The sequence below is a fragment of the Panthera tigris genome, chromosome A2, assembly GCF_018350195.1.
Source record: "Panthera tigris isolate Pti1 chromosome A2, P.tigris_Pti1_mat1.1, whole genome shotgun sequence".
Lineage (NCBI taxonomy): Eukaryota > Metazoa > Chordata > Mammalia > Carnivora > Felidae > Panthera > Panthera tigris.
Window position 1 is genome coordinate 149,365,521 of NC_056661.1, and position 19,087 is coordinate 149,384,607.

Here is a 19,087-nt window from a genome sequence, read left to right on the forward strand (position 1 = left end):
AGTGCAGCCAATGGACCGAGTGACAAGGCTGACTATGCGAACATACGGACCCGGGATTGCCCCCGTATAATTACATAGGGTCTTGGGCTGTGGTCAGTGACTAGCAGTTTGGGCTGGCAAGTGGCTCATACAGGGCTCCTTTTATGGCACACGAGTTTATAGTTAAATCTCAAATATCGGTGGTTCATGGTGATGCCCCTGAGTCTTAAAAAGAGGAGTGAGGTATGACTTTGAATGTAGTCACTAGGGTCCACAAGATGACACCTTGCGCCACAATCCATGCACATGTGGGCTCATGGACAACATAATCCCTATCTCCATCTGAAGTCACTTGGGTTGCCCAGGATGGTCCCCGTTGCCAATAGCAATGGGCGCATGTGCCTTTGGTGGGAGAATATGAGGGTATATGGCCCATGTCTCAGAGCTGGCAGTCTGCCTGTGCTGGACATTTCACAGAGTATGGGAGGTTTTGATATTTTTAAAAACTGGCATTGACAGTGTCTCTGGTTTGACCTTTGCCTATTTTGCAACTGAAGCCCCGGACCAGACTACTATAAAAAGACTGGCAACCCAGGTTGCCCACCAACATGAATGTCAACATATATGTGAAAAAGCTCAAGGACTTCCTGGCCTCCATAACCATAGGAGTCAATTCCTATAATAAATCTCCTCTTACGTGTATCTCTATGTATCCCGCTGGTTCTGTTTCTTTGGTCATCCCTGACTGGCACACATATCTTATGACAGCAATCCCACTCCTAGCTGTATATTCAGTGGAGATACGAATATACATTCACCTAAAAACAAGGACACAAACATTTATAGCAATACTATCTATAACTGGAATGCCATCTATAACTATCAATAACTGGAAACTACCCATAAACACAGTCTGCGTAACAGCAGAATAGATAAATAAACTGCTGTAGAGTTATATAATGGAACACTACTCAGTAAAGACAGTGAAGAATCTACCCCAACATATAACAATACGGAAGACTCTTGTAAAAATAATGTTGAGGGGGCACATGGGTGGCTCAGTCAGTTAAGCATCTGACTTGGGCTCAGCTCATGATCTCATAGTTCATGGGTTGGAGCCCTGTGTCATGCTCTGTGCCGACAGCTCGGACCCTGGAGCCTTCTTCGGATTCTGTGTCTCCCTCTCTCTGCCCCTCCCCTGCTTGCACTGTTTCTGTTTCACTCAAAAACAAATAAACATTAAAAAATTTTTTTTAATTATGGAATTGAGACATGGACTTTAGGTAAATCATCTATTTAGAAGTAAGCACTGATAGAGAGCTTTATCTTGACTTTCTGTAAATTTGGATATAAATAGCTTGAGCACTACAAATCAACTTGAAACAATTAAATGTATATGTTTCCTTGAAAAAAATAATAAAAAAAATTTTTTTTAATAAAAAAAATAATGTTGAAGGAAGAAGACAGACACAAACTAATATGTACTGTGTAGTTCCGTATATAACGTTCAAAACCAGGGGGAACTAATCTATGGTATTGGAAATCAGGTCAGTGATTATCCCTGAAGGAGGAACAATGGGGCCTCTGGGATGTTGGTAATGTTCTGTTGCCTGATCCAGGTGCTGGTTACACGAGCAAGTTCAGCTTTTGGAAATTTATTGTGTTCTTTTCTATCTGTATTAAACTTAAGTTAAAAGTTCATTTACAAGGGGAGTGGCGCCTGGGTGACTCAGTCAGTTGAGCATCTGACTTCGGTTCAGGTCATGATCTCACAGTTCATGGGTTCGAGCCCCGTGTCGGGCTCTGTGCTGACAGCTCAGAGCCTGGAGCCTGCTTCGGATTCTGTGTCTCCCTTTCTCTCTGCCCCTTCCCGCTCATGCTCTGTCTCTCCCTGTCTCTCAAAAATGAATAAACATTAAAAAAAAAATTACAAAAAAGAAAAAAGAATAGAGGGGCATCTGGTTGGCTTTGTCAGTTAAGCATCCAACTTTGGCTCAGGTCATGATCTCATAGTTCATGGGTTCGAGCCCCATGTCGGGCTCTGTGCTGACAGCTCGGAGCCTGGAGCCTGCTTTGGATTCTGTGTCTCCCTCTCTCTCCCTGCCCCTCCCTGCTCATACTCTCTCTCTTTCTCTCTCTCAAAAATAAAAAATAAACATTAAAAAACATTTTTTTAAAAAGTGCATTAACAAAGGTACAAGTTCTGACTTTGGAAGGAGGGGAGAAAAAATTGAACCGGAGCAATATTATCAAACATATGGTAGTAGTATACATTTCCCTTTCCACCCCCCTTAGCCCCTTACCTCTCGGATTCTCTTCTGCCATTCTTCAGTGAATTCAGGAGAGCTGGTGTTCACCAGGCTGGCATTGAGTGTCCACGGTGGGCACTTCCAAGTGGGGAGGGAGAGCATGGCCAGAGAGGGTGCCACAAAAGCAAATGTCCCTCCCTGGAGAATGGGCAGCCTGGAGGAGGGGGAAAAGGATGCAGTTACTCAAAAGATCCATTAGCACTGGTCTGAAACTGGGCCCAATGGGGGATTTTTTAAAATCCCAAGCCCTAGCTTGATTTAGAGGCGATACATGACCTAGTGGGTAAGCTCCACGTCAGACCCATGAACCCCGGCAAACTTTGGACAGGTGGGAGAGGTGAGTACGGGGAAGACAAGCAGACCTAACCCCAGTCTTGGAGATGCAAACTAAGGAGAAGAGTCGGGCACTGGGAAATCATTCACAGACCAGCAGAGCTCAGCGGCCATGTGCACTGGGTGCCATTGTCCACCCCGGTCTCAGAGAATCTTCCCCAGAGCCCAGGATAAAAGCACAGCTCCCATGTGGAGTTCTCCCTCCAAGAGATGCACAGCCTAAAATCTGGGTCGCCAGACTCCTTGGTGTCTTCCAAAATGATCAGCAATCCCAGACCTTTCCCTTCAAGCCTCCTTTTCATCATATGGACAGAACAGTTTTCAGGTCAATTATCAGGGTGCGTTTTTCCATCCAGGCCCTTCTCACTCCTGCCTGGCCCCTCACTCCATCCTCTGTGAGAACTTCTGGAGGTGCCCACCTGCCTTTCTTCTCTTTGAGGTAAACACAGCCTGGTAAGTCAACCTCCAACAATCCTCTCTTATCAGATCAGAGGCCACCAAGGCTAACCTAGTCTGCCCACCCATGACACTAAAATTTGGGGTAGGGTGGATCAGAGGCACCCCAGTATCTTGATTGCATTTGTCACTATGATGCACCCACTTTGTCTTAACAATCCCAGAAGGGTATTTTTGAACTCAGGATTTCATAAAGATCTCTTAAAGGCTTATTCTCGAGAATGACTGAGCACATTCTGTGTAATGAAAATATAAAGTTTATGAGAGTTTTGTCGCCCAAGTGGCCTTTGTATTCTGGCTGAATAGTAGAGTCAGTGACACTTGGGCATCACCCTCAGTGGGTGGGCATCACCTTAGCAGGCTCGTCTAGCAGTGCACTCAAGGTGATTCTAATGTGCAGCCGGGGTTGAGGGCAACTGATCTAGATCCATAAATCTAGGCCCACAAAAGGCTCCAAAGTAGAATGGAATACATTGCCCACATAAGGCAGGAATCCACAAGCGGTGTATGGGTATGTGCGAACAATTTTTTTTTTTATTTAAAAACTATGAATCTAAATATCTTGACACAGAAGGGAAGCATGCTCTATTTATCTTTACAAAATCTCCTTGAGGTTTTAAAACAAACATATAGGGCTGCCTGGGTGGTGCAGTCGGTTAAGTGTCCGACTTCGGCCCATGATTTTTGGTTCGTGGGTTTGGGCCCCGCGTCGGGCTCTGTGCTGACAGCTCAGAACCCGGAGCCTCCTTCGGATTCTGTGTCTCCATCTCTTCCTGCTCCTCCCCCGCTCCCTCTCTCTCTCTCTTTCTCTCTCTCTCAAAAATACAGTCCACCACGTCAGCCATTTCCATTGTGCTGGGCTCCATGAGGGCAGGGATTCATTATTTTTCACTGCCATTCCTCCAGCACTGAGCCTGGCGCCACAAAGAAAACCTACCAACACTGGGTTTATCGTTGTTTTTTTAAGTTTAATAGGCGTGTAAGGAAGTCGTAACAAATGTTAATTTGCATTTCATTAAGCTATGAACGATGTGCACTCATTCATGTGATTTAATGTCTGTTTTCTCCTTGTCTATAAACTGTCTGTTCATTACATAGAATTTGGATACTGTTAAAATAAATAACAATTCTTATGATCATGGGCTTTCTTTTCATTAAAAAAAATGCTTTCTGTTACTGTATGCACCCCCATTCAGAAGTTATTTAAGAGAGCATTTCAAAATTTTCAAGTAGTTGAGCACCTTTCTAATTCTGTTTGTGTCCATTTCTTCCAAGATGATTACATGTAGTTGGGGTAATACGATATATGGACTTTCTGCCTTTTTTGCATTTGCTAAATATCTTTTATGTTCAAGAACAAGGTGAATTTTTTCCATTTATTTGCTTCAGTGTATTATCATGCTTTATGTTTAGGTTCACACGGTGTATCAATAAATTTTTCCCTTATTGTTTTATACTTAGACCTTGCAGTTCCATTTTCTATTCCTTCCTGCCGTTGTCCCCACCCCATTTTGTTAGGTAGAACTTCTTTTTTTTTTTTTTTAACGTTCATTTATTTATTTTGAGAGAGTGCATGCACGTGCACAAGGGAAGAGGGGCAGAGAGAGGGAGAGAGAGAATCCCAAGCACTGTCAGAGCAGAGCTGGATGCAGGGCTCGAACTCATGAACCATGAGATCATGACCTGAGACGAAATCTAGAGGCAGTTGCTTAACCTACTGAGGCATCTAGGTGCCCCCGTTAAGTATAACTTCTTACCAAAAGTACCCTTTTGTTAAATAGATGAGAGCAATAGAAAGAGGGAAACAGAGAAAGATATATTGATCTACATACTCTCCTTTCACTGCTGCTAGTTCTTTTATGCACATCCCGGTACATGCATAGGGTACGTGCACTCAGTACTATCCTGGGCTTTCATTGTTCTATGTATGCTTTACCTTCTACGGTGACCTTGATGCATATCTCAGGGCTCTTTTTAAAAAAAAAAAAAAATTTTTTTTAACGTTTATTTATTTTTGAGACAGAGAGAGACAGAGCATGAATGCGGGAGGGTCAGAGAGAGAGGGAGACACAGAATCTGAAACAGGCTCCAGGCTCTGAGCTGTCAGCACAGAGCCCGACGCGGGGCTCGAACTCACGGACCGCGAGATCACCACCCAAGCTGAAGTTGAACGCTTAACCGACTGAGCCACCCAGGCGTCCCTCAGTGCTCTTTTAAATTTTATAATTATCTACTACCGCGATGGCGACCCCTATATTTTTAAATCTGCCCATGAGTATGATTCACTATTATTCTACATGTGCCTCTGACATCAGTCTCTCTTATAAACTATAGACTATTGATTTGAAACCAACCCAACATTTTAGACCTAGAAGAGAGTCCCTTGAAATATATCCAGCTTGGCCTTGTCATTATTGTAGATAGGAGATCTGGGCCCAATGTCATAGAGGTAACCAGGACGAGTGCTCGGGTCTCCTCCCTTATCATCTGGGTTTCTCGCTGCTTCTTGACACCGATCGAGAGCAAGGCATCCACGAATGCCAAGTTTAAATCCGGCTCCGCTTCTCATCAGTTCTGTGACCTAGGTATGCTGCCCAACGGCTGCAAGCCTCAGTGTCCTCTTTGATAGAATAATATACTCTCCCCAGGGAGTAGCTGCGAAGATTAAATATGTATAAATGGGTAGCCCCACGCCTGGGGCATGTAACAGCTCACCGAAGAGCCGTAATTGTCATTACTTTGTTATTCCCTCTGAAATGTGTGGGTACTTCCTGAGAAGGTGGTGTACATTAAGACATTTTCTCTCCTGTTTTCTCTAAATAACAGATGTTCTAGTGTGGGCTTTTTTTTTTTTTTTTTTTAACTGTTTGGCATTCCCAACTCTTGCAGGTTGGTTCTCTAAGACTTGTTTTCTGCATCCCTTGTTTTCTTTCGTATTGTTGGAATCCATGTGTGGGCTGGTCCAAGGCTGTGTCTTCGTATTAATTACTCCCTTGCTCTCTCCGGCCAAGTGCTCAGCCCTGCAGGTAGTATGATGTCACCTGCTCAGAGCTCCACAGCTTTTGCTTCACTCCCCCTCATTATTCCTCCTGTTCTAGTTCTTAAAGTGGACAGTATCTGTCTACCCTAAGGTCAATGTCTGAGGCACAGCTCTCTTCATGTGATGGCACGACACGTATCAGTTGGGATGGAGCTGCTTTTGTCGGATCCCCTAATCGTCTGGAAGCTTACCGCTCTCGTAGTACTGTTGGATCTATTTCAGATGCTACCCTCCCCGGTTCTTTTTATTTCTGTTAGATTTGATTTGAAGGAGGTGCTCTGACAATGCCCCATAAGTTCCGACATGCTATGTCCTCACTCTAGAACTGACACTTCACCTGGCTCCAAACAGGATTTAAGGGGCTTATGATTATATTACGCTACAGTGATAAAGGGCCTACCACGCTATCCTCAGACCCCCCAACTTCACTTTCCAGCTGTTTCTCACCCCTTCCCAAGCCCACTTGCCCACACCCAGCCTCTTGAACCCTTACAGAAAGAGCCAGTCTGGGCTCAGACGGAGTGGGATCTGGGTGCAAATCTCCACTGCAGCCCTCACGACACCCCATAGAAAAGGTGGTCTGATTCTTCCTGTGCCTCCTACTCCTTCCACCCTTCACCGTGTCACCTGTGTGCTCAAGCCTGAAAAAGGGAAGACGCCCGGCCGTTTTCTTTACAACAATGACTTGCATGTTTTCTAAGAAGAGGTTAAATGTCAAAATCTGTAGTCACAGGAATGCATCTTAAGAATCTCACAGGATAAGTATTTTGTAGGAATGTGTCCCCGGGCGACTCCTAACATCTAAGTTTACACGGAATTTTAAAAAGCACTCGGCATTTTTATCCAGTTATCTCAACAGCCCTCCAGGGCAGTCGGTCCACACTGCTTTGCCTGCACAGGAGGAGACTGCCTCTGGTGGGCAGTGCCAGTGGGAGGGCCTGGCTTGGATGTGGGGAAGCCCTGATCAGAAAGTCCGACTCACCAGGTTGAATTGCAACGGCACGTTTGTCATAAAAACAACTGCTAACAAGACGTGAAGTAAGAACAAACTAGAGTTTATGTTAATGATTAGAGAAAACATTTTTCTCCTGTCTTCATAGTCCCACTCTAACCCACAAAACAGAAACATCTACCCTTTTGGAAGCATTGAGAAGTTAAGGCTCCCCCCGTTCCCTCTGAGCTCTCAGGTACTTCTGTTAAGGAAAAGTTATTCATGACACCAGTTAATGATGTGAAGGTGACTTTATTCCAGGGTGGGACTACAATGGGATTTTGTAGTAGGGGAGAGCATCGGGCTCAACTCTGAATATAACAAGGAAAGATGGGAATTTATAGCCCAGGAGCGGGGTTGGGTCAGGGGCTGGAAAGTTTCTAAGAGGAAACATAAGGGATAAGGCAGGGGGGATCCTGCTGAAGGCAGGCCAGGGTGATCAGACATCATCTGAGTGATGGTAGAGAACTGACGAACCCAATCAGATATGGAGGGCAGGGATTCTGACTACACTGAATTAGTAAGATTCTTGCTAAAATTGGAAAATGCAGAGACCAATATGAAAGCTCAAAAGTCAAACCTAGTTGAATAGTTGTCTGCTGGGCTGAGCAACAGAATGGCCATAGTTGATCCTGTCCATTAGACACTACGACTACATAGACCTCTTATCCAGGTTAAGTGATGAATAGGCAGAAAATCCAGCGTGACTTGGGCCTGAAAAAGATCCTGCGTGTTTTCCTGCTCTGAAAACTTAAAGGAAAAAATTTCCTTGAAGAAATAAGTGAAAATTGTTGAGTATGTTCAAAAAATATAAGAGGATACAGCTGCATGATAAAATAACTTGAGATAATATTTTTAAACAAAATGCTAATAGAAGACATATGATGACTTGAATAAATGAGACATATACTATGTTCCCTGAAAGGAAAACTCAATATTACAAAGGTCCACTTATTCCAAGTTAATCTATAAATGTAATGCAATTGCAACCAAAATCCCAATGAGAATATTTTATTTCATGTAATGATTTAAAAATTCATCTGGAAGAATTTAAAAATTAGAATTACTTAGAAAGACTTTTAATTTTTTTTAATATTTCTTCTTTTTTTAATGTTTATTTATTATTTTTGAGAGAGAGAGACAGAGCATGAGCAGGGGAGCGGCAGAGAGAGAGAGGGAGACACAGAATCTGAAGCAGGCTCCAGGCTCCCAGCTGGCAGCACAGAGCCTGATGTGGGGCTGAAATTCATGGACCGCGAGATCATGACCTGAGCCGGAGTCGGGCGCCTAACCGACTGAGTCACCCGAGCGCCCTAATATTTATTCATTTTTTGAGAGAGAGAGAGAGAGACAGAGTGCGAGTAGGGGAGGGGCAGAGAGAGAGGGAGACAAAGAATCTGAAGCAGGCTCCAGGCTCTGAGCTATCAGCACAGAGCCCGATGCGAGGCTCAAACCCATGAACCACAAGATCATGACCTGAGCGGAAGTCGGATGCTTAACTGACTGAGCCACCCAGGTGCCCCAGAATAAATTAGAAAGACTTTTAAAGTAAAGAATAATGAGGAAAAGCTTGCCTAACTAGATAAAGTCACGACAAAGTTATTAATTTTAAAATAGGGCAGTAATGGTTGAAGACTTAAAGAAATCAATGGCAGAAAACAGTAGCCTGAACAGATTGATCCTAGGATTTATAAGAACTTAATATGTGATGAATAAAATCTTGATTCCCAATGAGGAGCAGATGGTTTATTCAATAAATGATACTGAGAAAATTGGCTTTTACAGAGAAGAAAATCAATTTGAGGACTTACTTCATACAATGCACCTGAATGAATCCTAAATAAATTCAAGAGTTAAATTTAAAAAATCTAAACAACACACAGACAAGATACTTTTTTAAAAGGTTATTACTTATCTATTGGATATAGAAAGGATTTCTAAGTTAAAAGTAGATCAAGAAATAGCAAAGGAAAAAAGTAACACATTTTACCATAGAAACATAAAAACTTTATTATGGCAAAAATATCTTAATCAAAATTAAAGCACAATAAATATGTTTATGGCAACTAATAAACACAAAAATTTAATAGTCTTTTTTAAATTAATTAAAAAAATTTTTTTAATGTTTATCTATTTTTGAGAGAGAGAGAGAGAGAGAGAGAGAGAGAGCGCATGAGCAGGGGAGGGGCAGAGAGAGAGGGAGACACAGAATCTGAAGCAGGCTCCAGGCTCCGAGCTGTCAGCACAGAGCCTGACGTGGGGCTCAAACTCACAAGCCATGAGATCTTGACCTGAGCTGAAGTTGGAATAACCGACTGAGCCACCCAGGCGCCCCAATATTCTTAATATGTGTTGACTTTTTTACAAAATAATAAAAATGACTTCTGATTAAGAATGCCAGATTATACACTTGCCCTCTCTTGAAACTTCAATAAAATGATTAAAATATATTTTAGAAGAATAAATTACAAGGATAAAAAGACCTGAGCAGGAGACAGTTGCAACAAACTGAAAGCTGAAGAGCAGATGAACAGTGGTAACTGATTTAACCTCCTGGGGAATCAGTATCCTATGGAGGCAATCGGGAAATGACAATATACTGGAAAACTCACCACGTGTCAGGAGTTCGTTCTTGAAGTAGGGTTAAACGTGGAGCTAAAACAGGTTAAAAATCTTTCTCAGAACACCAGCCAGGTAACTATCCTTCCCCCATCTTGGCAGAAGACTTTAAGTTTATTCCGTGAAAAAGGCAAACTGCAGACTGCAGGGACACGGGCACAGTTGAAGTGGAGATACCGTACTGAACACTGGGATGATTCATTTAATATATGTACACTGAACACGAAAACTTCCAGCTCACTTTCCCACTGAGCTTCTAGCACACTTCCAGCCAGGTCTTTACCCTCTGGGCAAGAGACTGGAAGGTCCTTTTCTGGAGGATAGGACAACCTGAGAGGAAAGCATAAAGATGCTGAAATTCAGGCTTCCTCAGCTATGCTAGGAAAAACACAAAGATGCTGAAATTCATGACACCATATTAAGACTACAATGTGAATTGTGACCCTTGCTGTTGGGACATGTGTCATTCCTGCATGTCATGCTATGATGAAGCCCAAAGTGAACGAGACACACTCTCAGGTTCAGAACATCTAGTCAAGCTTCTGAGGCCCTACCTTAAAATATGAGCAGATATACAAAGATCGCCAGACAACCACAGGACTATCAATGACAGAGACCCAAATAAAGAAACAGATGAAAGTTACTTGTCTTGGGGCGCCTGGGTGGCTCAGATGGTTAAGCGTCTGACTCTTGATTTTGGCTCAGATCATGATCTTAAACTCATGATCTTCATGAGTTCGAGCCCCACATGAGGCTCTGTGCTGATGGCGCAGAGCCTGCTTGTGATTCTCTCTCTCCTTCTATTTCTGTCCCTCCCCTGATCATGCTATCTCTCTCTCAAAATAAATAAATATTAAAAAAAATTAAAGGGGCACTTGGGTGCTCATATTTTAAGGTAGGGCCTCAGAAGCTTGACTAGATGTTCTGAACCTGAGAGTGTGTCTCGTTCACTTTGGGCTTCATCATAGCATGACATGCAGGAATGACACATGTCCCAACAGCAAGGGTCACAATTCACATTGTAGTCTTAATATGGTGTCATGAATTTCAGCATCTTTGTGTTTTTCCTAGCATAGCTGGGGAAGCCTGAATTTCAGTTGGTTAAGCGTCCAACTTCACCTCAGGTCATAATCTCACAATTTGTGAGTTCAAGCCCCACATCGGGCTCTGTGCTGACAGTTAAGAGCCTGGAGCCTGCTTTGGATTCTTTGTCTCCTCTTTCTGCCCCTCCCCCATTCATACTGTCTCTCTCTCCCTCTCTCTCTCTCCCACTCTCTCTCTCTCTCTCAAAATTAAACGTTAAAAACATTTTTTTAATTAAAAAAATAAAAGAAAGTAACCTGTCCTGCAAGGGGATGATACTTTTAAAACACACCCTCATTTGTATCTTTAGCAAGTAAGAGATCTTGCATTCATAGAATAAGAATAGGATGCAAAAACAAGAATATTCAGAGAACAGAAAAAAATCTTTTAAAACTTATAGTATAAATAAATTAAGCAGAAGAGTTGGAAGATAAAATTGATGTAATTTCCTCCCCCCAAAAGAGCAAAAATACAAAGAGATGTAAATAAGGATAGAAAAAGTAAGAAAATTAGAGAACCAGTCCAGGAAATCCAGCATGTGAATAAAAGGAGTTTGAGGAAAAAATTCAAAGAAACTGAAGGACGAGTATTTGCATATTAAAAGGACCTATGGAGTACACAGTATAATGGATAAAAATAAACTCAGGCCATGACACATAACTAAACATTTATAACACAGAATTGTAAAGCAGTTCTTTCCATCTTCTGGGGTGGGGTAAGGGGGAAAGATTACATAAAGGTTTGGCCTTCTTAAAATCGCATTGGATGTTATAAGACAATGGAACAATACTTTCAAATTCTGAGAGAAAAGTATTCCCAACCTACATTTCTATACCCAGCTATCAATGAAGCATGAGAGTAGGATCAAGATACTTTCACATATACGAAGTCTTACAAAATTTATCTCCGATGTATTCTTTCTCTCTCAGGAAGCTACTGGACTCTTGTGTTTCTCCAAAAAGGATACCACTGTGGGAATAAGAGACCTAGACTGAGAACTGACATGAAGGGGGTTCTCAGGATAGGGATGAAGGGTCATCTCAGGATGACATATATAATGGATACCAGGCATATAGAGCAGCCACTCCAAATTGCAGCAAGTCAGAGAGCTCTAGGAGATAGTTCTTCAAGAAGATGAAGCTGATGTGAATGAAATTATTAGGAAGAAATTTAGACAATAAACAAAGAGTATATAACCGAATTAGAAATAAGTACATAGAAAATGAAGTATAGAAACAAGAAAGGTGTTAACTCCAGGGAAAACAAAAATCTGGGCAGGAAAAGCACGTTGTGATTCAGCTCCAAATAGCATTCTAGTCATTAATTATAATGTAAATATGGAATATTGATCTATGTTGGGAGCATGGGAGAATAAGAGGATGGGAAGTATGCTTGTTTGCAGTGAGAGGGAGTGGGCTGTGAAAGAAAAGGAGATCATAATCATTCATATTGGCACATCAATTAGTAATACCTAAAATGGAAGTGTGTTAATTAGAGATATGGAGCTAAATAATCAGCTTAAAGGGATGAAATGTTTGACTCTGCCTAGGGGGAAAAAATAGGAGGAAGATGTGAAATAGGAGGGGAAGCCTATTTGTCTATCTTCTTTAAACCCATCACTGCTCACTACCCTTTGACCACCCCCTACACCTCCTCCCTCCCCCACCACCCAAAATCCGTGCTGGATTGGGAGCCATTGCTCCAGCCCTCCCTTCTGTTCTGCCCCAAAGACAAACACACGTGTCCTTTTTTATTTTTAGGGCTTCAATGCTGATCATGGAGAAATGACTTGGGGAAACGAAGATGAAAGCAGGTGAAGTGGAAAAGGTTGCAGGATCTCAGAATTTGTCTCAAGGTTGGGGCATAACTCCCAGCCCCAGTCCCCCCCTCCAATACAGTAATAGGCAGCCTACTGGACTTTTGTTCTCAGGCACAGACTCAAAGGGTATGGCTCATGAAACATACCCTGGTACTTTTCTAAAAACACCTTTTAAATGGTTTTTACTTTTCCCAGTTATAAAGTAATACATGAACACTGAAGAAAAATAAATGGCAAATCAAGACAAATATAAAGAATAAATTTAAATTACCCTAATTCTATAACCCAGAAATGGTTATTAACATTCTGCTCCAGTCTATTTTTAATCTTTAACCAGATAAGCTTTATCAGCATACGTATAATATATACCTTTTATATATATATGAAAAATATAATCTTAAACATTTCTATCAGCCTTTCTTCTGTCTTTAACTAGATAAATGATTGTCAGTATACATATAATTTCTACTCATACTTAACAAATCACGTTGGTTGCTATTGCAATAGTGAAAAACCTGAAACAACTTAAGTCTCCTTTAATAGTAAATAGTTAAATAAATTAGAATATAATTATATTTTCTAGAATATGAAATACTAAGTGACCATTTTTTAAAAAGAACTATTGCAGAAATGTGTTTGTTGGAAATGGAAAAATATTATGGTGCATTGTATATGTTTAAAAAGGGGGAGGAGGACTGTTTCTTACAATCAAATGTTTTTAATTATTAAAAAAGGGAGGGAGGGTGCAAAATTTGTGTATAGTACAATCCTTTTCCTGGTGTGAAAAATAAAATTTTTGTACCTGGCACTAAGCTAACCTCTTTGTATGCATTATCTAATTTAATTCTCACGGCTTTGGAAAAATTAAAAAACAGTTCCTCTTCACAGAAACAAGAGGACTCTAAGAGAAAATAATGCAAATATTGTCCAGGGAAGAAAGGAGAAGGAGCATTAAGTCTCCACTAGGTAGGGCCCTAAGCACCTGGGAACCTGGAAGGGATGATCCCCCTGAGGAGTTCTGGGGTTGGGACATGTGGAATTTGAGAAGCCTGTGGGTAAGGAGGGGAAGAACACGGGTGAACGGGGAGGCGGTCAACAGCTGGGGACAGATGCATCTGGAGGGCGATCTGCTGGAATCCAGCCTCACCATGTCATCATGTTAATGTTCCTTCTTGAGTCAGTCCCTGAGTGGGCAAAGGAGGATGTCACGTGGACTTTTCTTTGAAACAGACCAGAATGGGGAGCAGAGTCTCAGGAACGTAAGACGGAACTGATGAATTCGCCTTGAATTTAAGAGGGTCACTGTGTTGTAAGAAATCCCGAGCACTCTGAGGCTCAACTACTTCACTAGTGGATGAAGAACACTCTGTTCATGTTTTTCCTGAGTTCCCTCCATCAAGCAGGTACACTGTAGGAAATACCACTGGTGCCCTCCCTATGGGTAACTACTCAACTTCAACCCAGAGGAAGCACACCAGCCCCCTCCTTAGGACTCCTCTGATGTGATGAATTGTCAGGTCACTCTTCTATCCCAACAGCCACCACTGTTCCTGCTCCCATCAGAGCCCCAATGGCACATCTGGTGACTTGGCTGTCAAGAGGGCAGGAGCAAAGTGGCTGCATACCTCTGGCAATGGCCATGGCCTTTCTGCATAACCAATGACAGGCACAGAGTAGGGCAGGGCTGGGCTCAGCCACAGGAAGTCACTGGATGCAAAGGATCAAGGCCAGAGCTGACTCAGGAAAAACTGTATGCGAGTAAGCATAAGACAAGCGGATGGACTTTGCCAGAAGTACGTGTTCCACACTTGAGCTATTCCCAGGAAAATGGAGAGACATGTTACCTGGAACCACTCCAGAAAAAGAAATTACCACTACAAACTATGAATAATTCCAGAGATGGCATTAAGGCCTAGAATCACACATAGTCAATATCTGATTTCTTCTAGTGATTTCCTTTCAAAATTAATGTCTTATTTTGAAATGAATGATAGAAGTATGCCCTTCCGTGAATTGCAGAAGTGAACACCTAAGTGAGGAAGGCTCTTAGGGGATGCACCCAAGACCCTTAAAGCCGTACCAGGGAGACAGCTGTCCGTGTCGCCAAGGATTACAGCCGCCTGCCCCACACTGGGCACAGTGCTTGGGAACTCCTATATCAAGAGCAGCAGTTATCGTCTCTTATCATTCCCTTTTGATTATTTAATGTGGTTTTAATCATGATGACCTTGTTGCAACATCAGAATTTTTGGTTACCAGCAAATAACCAGTAGCCAGATCTACTTGGCCTTTGAGTCATCAACTCTCAGTTAGGTTTCACAATCTATAATGTCTTAGGGAGTTGCTCATCAGCACCTGAGACAGAAGCTTATTTCCTAGAACCAAACTCACGTTTATTCCTGACCCCACCCTAATGGCATTAACATTATTTCATTTCCTAATTTTATTTACCTCTTTCTCTGCATGTTTAATTAAGGTGTAATTTCAAGTTCTTTGGGCCCTAACTGCTGATTAGTTTGTGTTTCTTACGGAGCCTACCAGAAGGCTAGGTCCAGAGGCACTTCTACTACTGATTATCCCATTGAAACCCGGGGCTTCATCATCTTCTCTGTCAACATCATATCTGTCCACAACAGAGACAGAAGGGACTTTCAGACATCGTATAGTTGAATTCCTTCGTTTTGCCGACGAGAAACTGAGCCTTAAAGAGGGCAGATGATTTGTCTAAGTTCCCATGGTACAGAAGCCAAGACGGGAGTTCTGTCCTCCAGTTTCCAAACTCAGTACTCTTCCATAATTATAATTAATGCCATCTCAGATTTATGTGGGGGACTCCCCCATCCAGAAGTGCTTTGTGTTTGTAACTCTCCATGGGGCGGGGTGTCCTGGGACCCAGGCAGGTTACCGCAAGCTGTCCCTAATCCCACCGCACCATCTCACATTCCCAGAGCCGATCCTGGAAAATAGGGGGTCTGATAGATAGACCAGAGCAAACCCTGCACCTCTCTGAGTCCTTGGTCGGGGATTTGGAAGAAGTCTTAGCTCACCGAGATGGTGACAGAAGAAGAGAGAGCAGGGAAATAACCCTCCAAAGCCGTGGGCACTGGTCTCCACTCCTCAATAGAGGTTGCAAGAACTTAAGCCTTGGCGTCTCGCCTGGAAATGACTTGCAAAGGAAGCACTTTGGAAAGTGCCTTTGATTTGATTCAGGCAAAAGGGACATGCCAGCAGTGAATATACTCCTCTGAATGTTGTCTGCAGTCAGTCTATCCTGGAAACAACCGGCCAGCCCCATATCCGTCTATACCTGTGTGGTTTGATTCAGATAATTGACACTGAACAGATGGATATTAATTTTTCCTGTCATGTCACCTTCTATCAATATAGGTCAGCAGAAGCACATTGTAGGAAATGTTTTCCATTTCCCTTCGCAACTCCAGGGCAGGACACAGGCCTGGCACAGATTAGGTCAAAAGGAGATTTAGGGTAAAGGGACCCTCACTTGCCCGGCTCCTTCTCAAGTCCCGGGGGTCCTGCAACGTGTGCACTAGCCATAGGCCTTTGTCAACTTTGTAAAAGTAAATGGTTTCAGCCACATTTGGCCAGCTACTGCCTCTTTGCACTGCCTCCTCACGGACTCTAAATCTTGCATCAGATGGCATTTGAAAGGTCATAAGCACTCTTAGGATTTGGCCAGGGGAAGCTGAGTCAGGATCAATTTAGTTTGAATGTGGCAGGATAGATTTATGTGGGTTGAGACCACTAAACCACCCATGTTTGTTTGTTTGTTTATTTTTAATTTTTTTTTAATGTTTCTCTTCATTTTTGAGAGACAGAGAGAGACAGAGCATGAGTGGGGGAGGGGCAGAGAGAGAGGGGGACACAGAATCCGAAGCAGACTCCAGGCTCCGAGCGGTCAGCACAGAGCCAGACGCGGGGCTCAAACCCACGGACCGCGAGATCGTGACCTGAGCCGAAGTCGGACGCTCAACCGACTGAGCCGCCCAGGCATCCCCACCCATGTATATTTAATTTCCTGCTAGCCACCTCAGGGTCATGACTGGGTCTCGCAATACTCCTACCTCCCCTTGTGCCAGCTCACTCTACTTCGTGAAGTTGCACGAACCCGAGGTCACGTTATGTTATGAATGTGTCCTATGGCACCTGACGTATGTGGACGTTGGAGGAGAAACAAAGGTTGAAATGTAGGGTGCCAGAAGCAAGTCTGTGGAAAATCTAAAAACCATCAGATACGCAAAATCGCCAGAGAAGACGTGAGTCTCATTGATATGCAGGCAAGATGGAAGTTTTCTCCTATCAAGAATATAGTTGATAATGTACCATTTACACTTTTAAATGCAGCATGCATTTTAGACATTTCTGATGGAAATCACGGACAAGAGAATGTCTGTGTTTGTAGGGCACAAATCTATAGTGGTATTACAGTTTTGTGTGAAAGGATGACCACGCATCTTAACTAGCAGTAGTAACAAATTTGGACCGACCCACGGAAGCAGAATGACTGAATTATCTTTCCTTCTCTTCAGAAAATGTCGATCAAAGAGTACACCACTTTCAATTCAACAAGAAAGGAGTAGGGGCTCCTGGGTGGCTCAGCCGGTTAAGGATCTGACTCTTGTTATTCAGCTCAGGTCTTGTTCTCGAGGTTTGTGAGTTCGAGCCCCACATCAGGCTCTGCTGCTGACAGGGCGGAGCCTGCTTGGGTTTCTCTCTTTCTCCCTCTCTCTCCGCCCCTTCCCTGTTCGTGCTCTCTTTCTCTCGCAAAATAAATAAATAAATAACTTTAAAATTAAAAAAAAAAGATTGGAAAATTTTGGAATTTGTGACATTTGTGGTGTTAATCTGCTTTTTAAATGTCGTAATTTGGTGCACCTGGGTGGCTCAGTCGGCTAAGCGTCCTACTTCAGCTCAGGTCATGATCTCACGTTCTGTGAGTTCGAGCCCCCCCCGTTGGGCTCTGTGCTGACCGCTCAGAGCCTGGAGCCTGTTTCAGATTCTGTGTCTCCCTCTCTCTCTGACCCTCCCCCGTTCATGCTCTGTCTCTGTCTCAAAAATAAATAAACGTTAAAAAAAATTTAAAAAAAAATGTCGTAATTTATCATGATTTTTTTTCAATGTAATAATATTGTCTCTCATGCAGGATTTTGTACCATACTTTTGTGTCCTTCTTAAAGAGGACACCGAAAACTGGACATCCTTCAGGCTGAACAAAACTTGGATATGTCCTTGGACTAGATGTTAAATAAATGATAAAGGAAGAAGGCCCACGACTAACAGATCTGGGGTGAGCAGGAGAGGTCTGGACGACCCTCAGAGAGGGATGTCCTGATCCCTCCTGATAACCTAGAAGGGAGCCACGGTGCAGAGTTCTTTCTGGGAGACAAGCTGGGGCAGGGGTGGTGGTGGAGAATATGAAGAGAGGATGTGTCGAAATGAGGAGGAAAAAGTTCTGAAGACACATTTTCCAGGCCTCGCAATTTTGTCCAGGCCAGCTCCAGAGCAACAGAACCCCATTTTACTCAGGCTAATTTTTGCAACCTACATATGAACATAAAGGACTTGATGGTGTTTTTATTTATTTATTTATTTATTTATTTATTATTTTTTTTTTTAAAGGTGATTCCACTGGTTATAACGATTTTGCTCATCTCAGTCTTACTGTCAGGGAGAAAGGGCCATACTTTCATCGGCCTTGTTTTCCGGGTACCAAACCACATACACAGTTCAGCGAAACCCTGCTGTCTCGTCTGTTCAGAACAGAACTCTCCTTCCCTGACTCTTTAGGAAGTTTTCCCGAACGAGAGCTGCCATATGTGTTGCCCGGATGGGTGAGAGCTGGGCATCTGGCTTAAGTCGCACCCATCAGAGCTCTTCCCTGGAATTTTAAAATGCGAGGCCAGCCAGAGCAGTCCTCAGCTGCTCTGGGAGACAAGCGTAAGGACCTGCCTCCGGTCCTGTGCAGGAAGCGTGACCACGACAATGAAGCACAGGCACTGACAGTGTGAGGAAGAGACAGCCCTGCATCCAGACGAGGAAAGGAGAGCCCCCTGTACTTAGCCTGCTGTCCCAGGAGGCTCCACTCTCCCTCCTCTGGGAGGCATCTGCGGGGCCAAGGGATTCTGTCCACCTCATGTCTGTGTGCCTCTCCCCTTTGAGACTCAAGAATTCCTCTGCCCAAATGGCCCTGAGCCTCTTCCAGAACCTGCTTGGACCTCTTCCCCAGGTCTGCCCTGCTGAAAGCAGACCATGATGCAGGTGTACATACCCCTAGGCCTATGAAGGATGGCCAAGCGTCAGCTATTTGGAGAATCTGGTGTATGTGTGTATGTGCATGAGCATATGTGTGTTGGGGGTGGGTATGCAGCCCACATTCATGAGTGTAAGGACATTTACGATCTGGAGCAAAACTTGACATAAGAAGACAAGGGGGAAGGCCA

The 19,087-nt window shown here is 43.2% G+C and overlaps 1 protein-coding gene across 4 annotated transcripts in view; it reads right to left on the reverse strand.

Annotated features, from left to right (window-relative positions):
* The window catches only part of LOC102959635 (solute carrier family 23 member 1-like), a 57,099-nt gene that overhangs the window by 24,272 nt on the left and 13,740 nt on the right, over positions 1-19,087 (reverse strand). For all 4 annotated transcript variants that reach the window (XM_042972996.1, XM_042972990.1, XM_015534904.2 and 1 more), the window contains exon 4: positions 2,283-2,442. In XM_042972996.1, the coding sequence (XP_042828930.1) occupies positions 2,283-2,442 (160 nt within the window). The remainder of the gene's footprint in view (positions 1-2,282; positions 2,443-19,087) is intronic.